Below are 13929 nucleotides of genomic sequence, written 5' to 3' on the forward strand. Positions count from 1 at the left end.
CACCATCATCGATAGCAGGGTAATATGAAGACTTTGTGTCTTGTTAGGGAGAGATCAGGTCGGCCCATTCCCCCATGCCTGGGAACTTGGCATGTTGAAAAAGGAGTCCATGTGAAGTGGGCAAAGAGAGACTAGATAAAAACCCGCAGTGGAGAAGGAAAACAAGACAAGAAGGAAAATGCCTTGAAATAAACAAGTGAAGTATCTGAGATGAGCGACGACGGCTAGGAAATAAGGGAAAGCCAAATGACGATGTAAGCGAGAGTAAGAAGAGAAGAAAAACCATAAAGTGCCATTTTAAGCAAGAGGCTAGGCAGAAACTGCGACAGAAAATCAAGGTTTTGCCATACCATTAAAGATTCACTTGCTTTGCAACGAAAGCACCTGCGTCCGAAAACAAGCCTAGCCGGCGATTCTGTCTTCCTTAGGGGCGTGCTGTAGACTCGAGGCTGACATGCGACATTCAAGTAAGAATCTAGGCAAACCACATGGTGTTCCTCAAGGTACCAATAGAGAGCAAAGGAGGTGCAGGGCCATCCGGAGCCGGGTTAGCATCAGGATTTATGTGGACTGTGGCTCTCTTGGCGGCCAGATGCGCGTAGTAGACGGCGGGATGCAGTGAAACGGGCGAAGCACAGCGGCAGTACTGAAAGCATTGTTCGTAAATGAGTTTAGGAAGCTGCTTCCTGTCGAACTTGATCTCGTCTTTGATGACATGGTAATGCACAGGACGAGACGTGCCTTGAAGGGCATTGTGCGAATAGAGAAAGAAGTCCCAATGCTTGGGATGGGTCGCCACATCCTCGATCAAAGTACCTGGGGATGGATTGGCGAATTCTGTCTTGTTGGAGGTCTTCTTCTCCATGAAAGCACGGATGTGATGACGCTTAGTCGCGATAATCACCGTGACCTTGACATCGCTGTTGCTGTTGAGATCCTTGAATATCTGCTTGATTGCCTTGAGTTCGGTATCGAGGACCTGCTGGAATTGACCCTCTGATACTCCATCGCGGAAAAGAGGAGATTCTGAGGGAGTCTTTTCCCGCCGCGCTTCTCGGACCAGTGGTGCAACAGGTCATAGAGCAAATATCGCATGCAAGAATACTCGACAATCTCTTGCCGATAACCGTTCGTCTGGCATGAAGCACCGTAGAAAGCGCAATGTTCATCCAACGAGACACTCATGGCAGCTATGGATGGCTGGTCGGTCCCTGGCGCACCGTGAGAGACGTCAAGCCCGATGATCATCGTATTGTCCTTGAAGACGTCGAGAAGGTTGGGAACAAGTTGCCTGGTCGAGACACAAGTCGTGCCACCGGCCTTGGCGTGGACCTTCTGGCAGACATTGCCCCAATAAGAACCATTATTGGCCTTCTTGACATGTTGGGCAAGAAGCACCTGAGAAACGACTTTAAGTCTATGGTCCATGTTCCTCTTGATGGTATCGTAGACACCCACATGATACGCTGGTATCACAAAGAAAATGATATCGTACTGCTTTTGAGGGGCTTTCTTGAGGTCTTCGTCAAAGGCCTGAATGCTCAGCGTCGTCCAATCGCGTCTGATGGCAATGTGCTCATCCTCATACCCCTGAGCCAGCGAACCACCATGACCTTGGTAAAATTGCTTGAAGTTCCTTGCAGCGAAATGCATTTCTTCGTTGGAACAGGCATAACAAACATTTACCCATATCATATGCCTCAAAGACTTGGGTTTGAACAACGTGGGCTTGAAAAACTTGTTGCCCATAATGTTGTACTTGGTGGTAGGCGTAAGCGTGAGGGTCCTATTTCCGTAGAAGATGGAAGGAAAATTAAGCGAACTTAGCTGAGAATGGAGCATAGATCCATCAATTCTAATGCCGAACGCACCTAAGGCCCTGATCGGCTCAGTTCACATAGCATATAGCACAATTAAAATTAATATAATCTTAATACCCTAAAAGTAATTAAAGCGTAAGATATACCTTAGATATAGCTTTTAAACTAAATAATGTTATTTTAATAAGAGTTTACCTTAAAATAATATAGATTAAATAGTTATAACTATTATTTTCTTTTATATTTAACCCTTTATATTAACTATCTTTCTCCTTTATTAATAATACCTTTATATTAATAATTTCCTATTTTCTATATAAAGTTAAAAAAATTGTTAAATAATAATAAATAACAATTAACTTAAAAATTTAAAAGCGAATTTCTTAATTAAGCTACTTTTTTAAGTTTAAATAATAAAGATGTTACTTATAGTAATTCATAAATTAACTCCTCCTTTAAAGGAGATACTATCGTTATTTTATTTATTAAAGTATTAAGTTAGTCCTTTACCCCCTTATCCCTTAACCTTTTTAATAATTCTTTTAATAAGTTAAGAAAACCTTTAATAATATTAACGTTTTTAATAAAAGTTTATAATAAATAACTTATTTAAATCCACTCCACTTTAGATAAAGAGGTCGTTAACCTTTTATAATAATAATATAAAGTACTTAAGTTATTCGAATCCTCTTCTACTAATAATAATACTAGTTAATTACCTTTAACTTTTATAATTATAGAATTTATTTTAATTTAAATTATAATATATTTAAAATTTAATATACTCTTTATTAAACCTATTAATAAAAAGAGAGTTTTTAAGTGGGTTATATAAAAAGGGTATAAATAATTCCTTTATAATGTATAAACCGTTTAAAAGCTCGATAAGCTGAATAGAAGCTGGGCCATAACTTCATTTCGCCTACGTAGGTTCTAGACCCGGGTCAGCAGCCGCCCTCAAGAGGTTCGCTAAACTCGAGCTCCTCATGCTACATATCAGCATCTCATACTAGAAGCATCAGTCACTTTTCGTTTCTTTCTCTTTTAGTATTCTAACCGCTTACATCAAGTACGTGAAGTGATGATGCGCTCCGGAACTGTAATTCTGCCCCAGACAAGGCGGACCCTCAATTTTCTCCTAGATTGGTCAGGACCAAAGGCTTTTCAAATACGAGTGCCTATAAGTCCTCTGTGGCATATTGTAGTTCCGAAAAAGGATCCAATGGTTTAACACTGATCTATGAGTTGTCCGTGCGGGAAGAAGGGGGACAGGTATGATTAGGGACTTGCCCATGTTTGCGGTTCGCTTTCTTCATATTCCTATGTTAATTGGCGGTTGGTCTTTTGTCCTAGTTGGCAATGGGATAACAGCAGCGCTACGGCATGTGTTTTCACTCAAGGACAATGGATATCCAGCCTCTTGCGGCGCGACAGATGGGAAGTAGGATGTGTTTGCGGACGGCAACGAAGGCTCAATAACAACATGGGTGCTAATTCCATGGGTGCTGGTCAGTGGCTTATCCACTTTGCTTATGTAGCTAGTATGCTTAGCCACCCCCTTAGACTCGGTGTAAATGCCTGAATGAGTTAGCTGCCTGTTTATTCTTCACTCAACCTGGATACTGCTGAGAATGAATGTTGCTTTTTTGAGCTTAGGCCTCGGAACACGTTCTACTTGTGAAGCTTTCTCGGCTTTTACATGATTAACTGCTGTCCAATCTACCAGCTCTAGGTTGCGGACAGTAGGACTGGGTGAGATTGGCCGGCCCGGAGACCTGCGCTTCTACGACGCCCTCCTTGCTGACGGAAAGCCCCTCCAAGGCGCCCGACGACGACTTTATATGGAACGAAGGAGCCCCACCCGCAGGCGGCTTAGAGAAGACGTAAATCCGGGTCTGGTTGGGCTGGAGCGAAACGGGAATGACGATGCCATTCTCCGTCTGTTCGTACTCGAGGACGGTTGTCCTCTTGCCGGTCCAGGCATCGAGAACCGACGGGACCCGGGCCGGATCCACCTCGAAACTGGTGGAATGGGTGGAGGCCGCCTGGCCCGCGTTGAAGACGAAGACGTAGTCCTCCGAGCTGTCGTTAGCGCGGCGTCACGTCGTGTACCAGGTGTCGGACGCCGGGGCAAAAGAGGCGCGAGGGACAACACCGGCGCTACGGAGCGCAGCCGGTAGGTCATCGTCCCTGGGCACCACTTGGACATTCTTGTGTTCGCGCATCAGGGCCTGCAACAGCTGCGCCGGCTCGCCGTCAGGGCAGGCGTTGACGCCGCGGCAAGCGCTCGGTACCCCGCCGACGAAGAATACGGGTAGGCCCTTTTCGGCATAGGCCGTGATTGCCTTCATAGTGTAGCCGGAGATGGCGGTCGTGTTGGCGAACACTAGAGCCCTATAGGAGGATCTGGATGGTGCGAGAATCCCCTCCTCCACCTCTAGGTCCGGCGACAGGTTTTCGGGGCCCAGATAATCGTACGAGAAGCCTACTAGACACGTTAGAGTTCAGGGCAATTGGTATGGTAAGTACTTCATGCGGCTGAGCCGTCTTACCCAATCGTTTCAAGGTCTCTGTCGGCAGCCCGGACTTCAGGTCGAACGGGGCGGGGTAGTAGTAGCCCGCGATGTCCACCTTGGGCGTCTCGCGCTGGAGGATGAGCATATGCCGCGCCGCGAAATCCATGACGTCCTGAAAATGGTTCCAAGCGGGCGTCTTATGGTTCCACATCTCTGTAAAACCGTACCCGAACGCGGTGAAGCCGGGCCAGTTCATCCGAGGAAACTCGCCCGTGTAGCCGAAGCCGTAAATTACCTGCATGGAGATGCCGGCTGCGAAGGACTTCTGGAACAGGCCCAGGAGCTCCGGTACGGTCTGCGAGTACGCGGCGCCTCTGACGGCGCCGACTTCGTTCGAGACGACTGACTTGCCCGCCAACAGGGCAGTGCCTGAGAACTGGCGCATGTCATCCTCGGTGGGAAATCCAAGAGACTCCGTTTCCGGAGCGTCCAGAATAGGGGTGAGGGCGGACTATTTTGGGGAGAGTCAGCAGAAGAAATGTTAAAAGTATGGAAGGGGGACTGAACTCACCATGTCAACAGGAATATTGTATCCCGGCTGTGAGGAGTATTCCACCCCAAGGTTGTGAGACCAGTCAACAAGGTGGCGCAGGTATTCCTGATTGCCTTCTGTCAGGGTCTTGCGATAGTCGGCCAGGACGGCAGCCTTGACGCTGGAGCCGTTTGCCCCGTAGACCCATGTCTCGTTGTAAGGGGGAGGAACTGATCCCACTGATTAGAGATATCGAACAGGAGGGGCAGATACCGGGTAATGTCGTAGCCCCGGTCTTGTGAAAACCGTTGCATCAAAGACGGTGTCCAGTATAGCGCCGCTTGCATCTCCATGCTGTCTTCCCAAACTGCAGCCGCCGAGGATTGGATTAGGGAATGAGTAGGAGCAGAGGTAAGCGAGGATAAGAAAAAAACTGACAGTATTTCACGACATCGGAAACCAATAGCTTCATTTCCTCAGTATCAAGCAAAGTTGTGTCCCAAAAGTCCGTTATTTTCTTGGCCCCAGCGGCACTGAAATGATCAACAATCCAAGAACCATTCGCGATGACGTCTGTGGCCCCCGTAGCCGCCGCGCAGGATCTCTGGTTAGTGTATTTCTCATACACAGCAATGAGTTTCCAGGTAGCGTTTCCTGCGGGGGCCATCCAGCTCAGACGGCCGTCAGCCACCTGCGGCGTAAGATCCAGGATGGATGCCTCATTCAGGACAATCTGGCTCACAGGGATCTAATCGCCTGGCGTAATCGAAACTGAACTGGTATTAGCCTCGACCCACAGAAGCATAGAACCCCCCCCCAACGTACTTTCATCGACGGCGCCAACAAGTACGGCCTTTAGCTCGGGCTTTCCAAAATTTTCAGGCTCGTGCATAAATCCCCCCGGGAGGAAATGGTATGCAACGGGCGGCGGTAGCAGGCCATCAAATGAACTCCTACTGACAACGTCAGCGGTGCCATATGCCTGGACAACGCGTTTTTCGTTAGCGAATTGGGAGGAGGGAATCAGGGCGTGGCTGTAACGAATGTACCAATTCTACTGCTAGCCCAGGCGTCAATGGATCAGAGGGCACGCCTTGGCCCTGGCTCGCGCCTTGTCCGACATCCAGCCGGAGACCCTGTATTTTAGCCTCCTCCAGGGCCGCCTGGAGAAGGGCTTTAAAAGCGGGAGTGCCGAATCCGAACTTGGTCCAGTCCGTGGGCGGATCACTTCCGGTCGGCAGGCCGTAGAAGTAAAAGGGCACGAACTCGACGCCGCCGCCACCGACCGCAGCAATGCTGGCAATGTCAGAATAGAGCACCAGCGGTCAACACATACAATGCCAGAAGACAACACGATTCCGCGCCAAGGGATCATCATGTTTGCGAATGACCCAATTCGCCCCATACAGTTGATGCTACAGCACGAGAGGGAGTGGTCGCATAGGCGCAGAACCAAGGCGCAGGAGTAGGAAAGCTACGGGCGGCGGCGACGATCTGCCATTCAAGAAGTACGAGAGAAAGTGCGTGGAGTGCGATGTATGTACGTAAGTATTCGCCAATATATTGTATTCATCTATTCTATTCGCGTCTCTGCATTGGCTCTGCTCGCGGGGTCGGAACTGCCCGATCCGCGCGAACAGGTTCGTAGCCAGCACCACGTACAGGCGCAGAGGCCGGCTTCGCTGGCCGCACTGCCACTAGCAGGTGCAGGGAAAAACCTCGGTACATGAGATGATCGAATGTAGGAGGAAAACCCGGGTAGCAAAGGCGGCAGGAGATGACCCGAACTGCGGCCAGAGCCGGGCCCGATACCCCTCTACAGGAGATAACTCGACCGCATAAGGGAGACCGAGCAAAAGGATCATCAACCAGCCCGACAGGAGTCAGTTCAAGCTCTCGGACAACACAAACGGGAGTCAGTTCAAGCCCCTAATCGACACGAGCGGGAGTCAGTTCAAGCTCTTGGACAATACAGGCGGGAGTCAGACAAGCTGCAAGCAGGAGTCTGTTCAAGCCGCAGGGCGCCAAGAGGAGTCTGTTCAAGCTGCAAGGGTGGCCGGCGCTCCGGGCGGAGGCGCGAAGAAGGAAGAGAAAACTACTGACAATGGTGGGAGGCAGGTCACCCTTATATACCCGCAGCGCGCCGCCAAGACCCACGGGTCGGTGGCCCTGTCCGTCACACGAGCTACTATCCATGGGCTGGCTTTGGACCGATTCTGGTGCTGCTTGTCGGGGGGCCGGGGGTCCAGGGAAGCCCAGCCCCCATACGGCGCAAACGGTGCCCTCCTGGTTATCCGGGTGATCAGGTTCGACCGTTTCAGCGCGGGCGGCCGTTGGGACTCTTTCTCGCCTCCCCTTGACCGCATTTGGGTGTGGGTAGCCAAAGCTGCCCTTTCGCCTGCTTCCGGTCCGAGATCTATTCCTGCATCTATGCCTCTTCTTCGCCTTCCTGGGCTATGTTTGTCCCTCTCTTCCCTCTTTCACACCTTTCGTTACCTTCACTTCCTCCCTTACTTCCTCCTTATTTCCTCTCGCTCCCTTGCTTCGCTCTCGCTCCCTTTCTCGCTCCCTTTCTCGCTCCCGCCCCCCCTCTCGCCCATTCCGTCGCCCTCTCTCGTTCCCTTGTCTCTCTCGTTCCCTCGTCTCTCTCGTTCCCCGTCCGTCTCGTGCCTTCGCCCTCTCTCGCCCTCTTTTGTTCCCTCCCTCGTCCCCTCTCTCGTCCCCTCTCTCGTCCCCTCTCTCGTTCCCTCTCTCGTTCCCTCTCTCGTTCCCTCTCCTCCCACTTCCCCTCGTTCCGCCTCTCTCTTTTCTCTGCCCTTCTTTACTTCACATCAATCTTTTGCTGCCACTACGCTTACCTACTTTACGCTCAGTGACTGATACACCTCACTCTCGTATTCCATCATTAGGCTACTCCACCATCACATTATCAGCCAGCGAAATAGGCCCGCCGTCGCACGATGCGCTCAACGCCGGCTGCGTGACTCGAATTCCCCAACAGTATCCGGCCGCAATCCCTACAACCTCGAGGCGCGACGGCCGCCATTTCTCGGCCGCAACGGAACGGAATAAAAGAGTCCTTCGTGGTAGTAGTATGATGGATTATGACGGTATAGCTTACGTGCAATCCAGTGAGGGCTATGTCAAAATAATAAGCTTTAGAGTAATACTACTCTTTGATTTTCTTTACGTATCTGTTAAAGTTACAGCATTATATAAAGCTGACGAAGTTTTTTAATCATTATTGGAAGCATGAAAAGATGAGGAAGGATGCTTGTTAGACAGTACAGTTATGATTAAGTTAAGAATAATCCTGTATAATCGTCTCAATTCAATGAGAGCGAGATTTTGATTAGCACAACTGCTGAACCATCCTGATTTGATGATACTAGACCTGGGAAGGGATTGTAATTTTTCGTGGTTTTTATGTAGGCGAAGAAGTTTCTCGATTCTATGTTTGTTTGAGACTATCTGGAGAATTTAACTTTTACCTGTGCGAAAACTTCTTTGTTGAGAGATACCTCTCCTCACTTCTCTGCAAGTCTACCAGACTCCATACGTATCTAGACTCTTCTATAGATACTCTGTCCATTTCTAATTAGGTCTATGAAGACCTAGCCTATAACCAGGCTTCAGGAGTGGAAGGCCAAGGCATTTAGACAATACACTCCTTTACCCCTCCTATAAAGTCAGCATCATATCATCGCAAGTGTGGTGAGAGTGCGGTGAACAGGTCGTCGGTGGAAGTTAGTCAGCATGAGGTAGTATTATGCTTTGTGTGAAAATGTAAAAGGCGGAACCATAGTTTTCAATATCACTCCTCCAGCATTCTCAGCGCACCGATAAGCCTTACATCCACTCAAGACTGTTTGGGTTTCGCATGGCGCACTGTCCCGAGTATCTCGTGGAGTTCCAGTCCTTTCACAAGTGACTCTGTAGTCACCAGAGTCGACTCAGACAGCTACAGGGTCTAAGACCTGTGGCTCATGAATGAGTTCCAATGCGATATCATGTCAATACCATGGAATAGGTTTAACAAAGGTGTATTGTTGACATAACGTGATGGTATGATAGCTGGCCCCCAAGACCTTACCATCGATGCTGATACAGGGGCCCGAAAAGTGACGGTCCCGGCGCGGGCATGAGGAGCTCTTGGAAACATTCCGAAAACCTTGAATAGTGCTTAGGTTATTGGTGCAGATGACCGAGTCGTTGATTTTAGAAAAAGATTGTCGTTCACAGGCCCATACCGATAAATTTGTGAGGAAAACATAAAGCAATTATTACCTGTTGTTCTGTGCATGACGACATGAACTCGATGTAAGGGCTGGTGATAAGTTACAGGAGACTTCCAAGACGCAGGCTTGGCAATTCCAACCTTTTGCTATTCAGGGGGCTAGCTCGGTTGGCTGGAGTGTAATGAGGTCGACGCCGTGGCATCCGGCAAGCGTAGTGGTGCGACTCTTATCGAAGTTACAGTACTATGCCATCATTCTGTTTAAACATGTCCATCGTAACCTTTACTACCGTGCCCCTCATCATTTGTGTAACACACCAACTCGCCCTACATGCTTTTGTGTAACACACCAATCCGGGCTTGAACACAAGTGGTTCTCCTTGCACCTTGCTCCCATGCATATCCCATGATGATTTACTTCACCCTGGTTGGACTTAAGAATGACGTACGTTTTCTCCCACTATTGTATACGTGCTGAGGCAGCATCGTACTCGACGGCAATTGAAGCCTGCTTTTCGTATAAGTTGAGCCAGCACATCGATGTCTTTGGAGTATCAATGCAATTTTTCGATGTTCAATTCCCTACCATACCCCAATCCAACGCGACTATTGCACCTCAGTCACGACCAACACCATGACAGCACTTGATGAACTCAGACGCGCCAACGAGCTTGGCATCGTCAAAGGCCTCGGTGGTCTTCCTGGTGGTGTCAAAGAGCGATTGGATATTGATGTCATGATAGCTACCAAGCCAGACACGTTCAATCTCTTCATTCTCGCTGTCAAGGAGCTTCAGAAGCCTGGAAACACTCCAATTGCTATGCGGTATGCCGAAATTGCTGGTGAGACCCCATCTTACATTTTCTCGTCGCATCCGAGCCTTCAACTCATGGCCGATGCAGGTATTCATGGCTTCCCCGAAAGGAAGTGGCCAGGGGACGCACTCGATGACGGCTCTGATCCCAACTACAATTATTGCCCTCACGGCCTACGAAAGTTCCTTGTCTGGCATCGCCCTTACATGGCGGCTATGGAGGTGTGTGATAGTTTCCTACCCAACTTTCCAATGCGGCTAAAACACCATTTGTGAGCGGTACTGATCCAGGTGGTCAAGCAGCAAAGTATCTTCCTGACTATGCATGACCTGGCAACCAGATGGAACACCCAACGGGACCGAGACAAGTATACAAAGGCAGCTGACGACTTCAGATATCCGTTTTGGGACTATTTCCGACCCAGAGGCGATCATGTCACTTTCCCTGGTGTTATCCATAAAGGCAATACCAGCTTCCGATATGATTACTCATGCCCCGTGGCATTCACGTCGGAGAAGATCAGAATCACCACATATCCCGACGATCAGCCGAAGATTATTGATAACCCTCTCCATCACTACAATTTTGAGGAAGGTTTCATACCCGAAAAAACGTTCGAGAAGCCGGAAACGGCAAAGTGGGCCAGTGACCAAGTATGCCAACTCTTCTTTTCACCACGAGAATTCCTTTCCCCAAAATTCCTTCATGGCATACTCACAAACGTGATAGGTAGCGTTTTCGAGGCAGAAGACGACCCGCTACCCAAAGCCCAAACCGGAAGACGTCCCTGCAAGCAACAAGGACTCGACAGCTGTGTTGAACGATGTTCTGAATGTTTTCCGTATGGACTGCAACCGTCTGATGGTTCGCTTCATGGCCGATGACTCGTACAGTGCTTACGATCGTTTTTGTACCACACGCAAAGACTATGAATCAGTGCTCTCAGACCTCACGTACGTCAAGCGTACGAGCACGGACAGCCCTCCGGACAGCCCCAAGGACACTCCTGGCGGTATAGTGGCCAGCGATGATGTTTCAGGGTCTTTGGAAGGACTCCACAACCTCTACCACCTCTTGATCGGTGGCAATTGCCCAAAGCTGAAAGACGGGTATCCGTATGTCGGCAGAGGGGGTGGGCACATGTCCAGGGTCCCCGTTTCCGCCTTCGATCCAATTTTTGTAAGAGCCTCTGCCGCCAAGTCACTGGAACAGAAAGGTGCAAATTGCTAACTGATACAGTGGTCACATCACTGGTAAGTAATCCGGGCGGGGCTGCTCCATATCTGGGGTAGCAACTGATGTTGTGTTTCTTAGTCAAATTGAAAGACTGGCCTCGATCTGGCAAGCAATCCACAAGGGCGAAAAGGATAGCTGGCTTTGTCGTCAAAAGGACCGATCGAGCGAGTTGAAGCCCTTTCGAGGCACCACCAATAACGTCCAGTTGAAGGCGGATGACATGCAACATCACGCAACCTTGGGCTATACATACCCAGAAATCGGCATTCAGATTCCGGGCAAGGATACATTGCGAAAGACGATCCACGATATGTACGATTGGTCTATCTTCAACCCGAACGATCTGCGCCCGGACATTCATAAGGTGGAAGCGCCCCATAACAGTGAGCTCTCCTTGTTGCAGCCAATTTTGGAGATGACCCTATTCTACCCAGGCTTGATTGACTCAACGCTAACGGGGCCTCTGGGAAATAGTGGAACCACTCAAGGTCGAGGAAAGCCGGTTCTTCAAAGACGTTTCACTGCCCAAAACCAGCGCTTTGGGCCTTCACAGCTTGGAGGTTTCTGCTGTTCCAGGTTTATCGTTGGGCAAGGAAGCCCCAGATCATTCAACGACGCCACAAGAATGGTACATCGACAACTCGGTCAAGAGGTGAGATTCTGAGTTTTATACAGCCGATTTTCTCTGGCGTTTTCGATAGCTCGTCGGCCTGGCAAGCAAAGACTAACGTCATAACCTCTAGGAATGCCTTTGGGTCTGACTTCACCATCTTCTTCTTCATCGCAGAGGCCAAGGACGGGAAGATCTCATCGACCGGAAATGCATTGCAGATCCCCAGCATTGTGGGCGTTCACCATGTCTTTACGGACTCACCCGAGAACTGCAACAACTGCAGTAACCTCGCTCGGGAAGACGCCGTCGTCACGACCACCATACCCATCACCTCCAAGCTAATTGACTACCGCCACACGGCCGAGCTGAAAAGTCTCGAACCGAGTGATGTGGCGGGTTTCCTCACGGACAGGCTCTGCTGGCTAGTGAGCGCGGTAAGTACTTTCTTTTCACGTACCATCGCATCAAGTCGCATCAGCTTCCTAGCTTTTCATTTTCTCCTTACTGAAACTTACGAATCTGACATTCCCAATCTTGTTGTCAGCCAAACGGGGAACCCCAGCACTCCAAGGATCCCGATATAGGTTTCAGTGTAAATATCAGCTCCCATACAAGACTCCCAGACGGTACGATGGAGTACAGGCGACATTTTAAAATCATTAAGGATCTTCACGCCCAACGGGACCCAGTGCTTCTTCCCCAGCCAGGGAATCCTTCCCCAGAGAGGCCAAGTTCCTGATGAGTAAGAGGCGGAAATATGGCATTGGAAGGGACGCGCATATCCGGACGGTTTTGCGAGTCGAGGGGCACTTGGGATGGTTTACATTCTTCTGAGGTGGACTACAGGTGACCCATTCCTTGTCATCCAGCTGTCCACCATTGCACCAAGTGAAAAGGCTATACTGTTACCGTTACATAATTCAAGTCACTCATTCGTTTTTCCATATACGTTGAGCATCGTATCAATTAGTAGATGAAAAAAAACCCTAGATTCCTAGTCGCGGCTGCTTGTTTTTAATACAACGTGATTCCGAAGGTCAAGCTCACTCTGGCGGCGAGTAGCTCGTGGCCAGTCTTGACCCCCGGCACATCGGGTAGAGGACACGCTTGGTCGACTCGGGCTTGATGTAGACCTTGTCGACCAAGAGACTCCTTACTCCATTTACGGATCACAGATGATCGGGAATGGTATTTTAAGGCGAGATTCAAGGACCGAGTCACATCAATCTAGCCATACAACAGTCTCCCGCCCTCCGACAATGAGCTTTCTTTCTGGGAGTCAGAACGAGCTGTACTTCCCTGCTATTAATGGCTACATCCTTCTTGCCTTTACCATCCGAGCTCCTAAATATGGTCTACAGCTACTTTGAGGATCGAGCGACACTGAGTAGTCTCACTCAGGTCTCCCAGTCTTTTCGTGCTGAATGGTTGCCTAGACTATATCGTCACAGAATCAATGCTGAATCTGTTAACGACCTGCCCAAGCTCTTTTGCTCCTTCGGGCCACTACTCAGCTCTTATGTGAAGAAGCGACTCGAAAAGGGCTTGAACCTTAAGCAAGTCCGCGCCACGCGCTCCTCCGTCAGCTCTGACGAAGATAAGAAGAAGCCAACAGCTGCTTATCACGTGCAGAATTTAAGGTTGCACGTTGCGCCTCGCGCCTCCATATAATAGGGCCAATATAGAAAGACTTAACCTAACGAGTCATTTATATTACCTCCTTTCTAAAGGGGAAAGCCCTTATTTAATTCAAACTTTACTTAAATGAACTTATAAAAAATGATTAATAAATTAAACTATATTAAATAAAGGTTTAATAAATCTTTAAAAATTATAAAGGTTTTAAAAAAGTATTTAAATTAGTTTTTAAAACCCTAATAAAAAGCAATAAATTAGATAAGAATTTAAAATATTTAAATAAAAAAGGTTAATAATAATTTATATTATAAAGTTTTAATATATTATAACGTAATTAAAGTATAATAAAGATATTAGAATTATAATATATTATTAAAAATTAAAAAATAATATAAAAAACGAATTTAATAAATTTAAGATACTTAATACCTTCTATATATATATAGAATTTATTATTAAAATTAATATATAAATATATAAATATCATTAAGAACGATAAAGTAATTAATTAAAATAAATATT

General features: G+C 48.2%; 3 protein-coding genes across 3 annotated transcripts; 1 reads left to right on the forward strand and 2 right to left on the reverse strand.

Moving 5' to 3' along the window:
- Positions 1-475: 475 nt before the first annotated feature.
- On the reverse strand, positions 476-1749 carry PG998_003057 (Protein argonaute; the record flags this gene model as incomplete). Its single annotated transcript, XM_066869875.1, has 2 exons — positions 476-1026; positions 1128-1749. 2 exons carry the CDS (start codon positions 1747-1749, stop codon positions 476-478), a joined length of 1173 nt encoding a protein of 390 aa, XP_066733625.1.
- Positions 1750-3523: 1774 nt separating this feature from the next.
- Positions 3524-5699, reverse strand: PG998_003058 (uncharacterized protein; the record flags this gene model as incomplete). Its single annotated transcript, XM_066869876.1, has 6 exons — positions 3524-3902; positions 3945-4305; positions 4373-4847; positions 4908-5098; positions 5307-5616; positions 5694-5699. 6 exons carry the CDS (start codon positions 5697-5699, stop codon positions 3524-3526), a joined length of 1722 nt encoding a protein of 573 aa, XP_066733626.1.
- Positions 5700-9739: 4040 nt separating this feature from the next.
- Positions 9740-13440, forward strand: PG998_003059 (uncharacterized protein; the record flags this gene model as incomplete). Its single annotated transcript, XM_066869877.1, has 9 exons — positions 9740-10141; positions 10211-10573; positions 10650-11099; positions 11160-11173; positions 11235-11539; positions 11631-11808; positions 11858-12203; positions 12459-12511; positions 13131-13440. 9 exons carry the CDS (start codon positions 9740-9742, stop codon positions 13438-13440), a joined length of 2421 nt encoding a protein of 806 aa, XP_066733627.1.
- Positions 13441-13929: the final 489 nt, after the last annotated feature.

Source organism: Apiospora kogelbergensis (genome assembly GCF_038363985.1).
Source record: "Apiospora kogelbergensis strain CBS 113332 chromosome Unknown utg000002l_segment0_segment0, whole genome shotgun sequence".
NCBI lineage: Eukaryota > Fungi > Ascomycota > Sordariomycetes > Amphisphaeriales > Apiosporaceae > Apiospora > Apiospora kogelbergensis.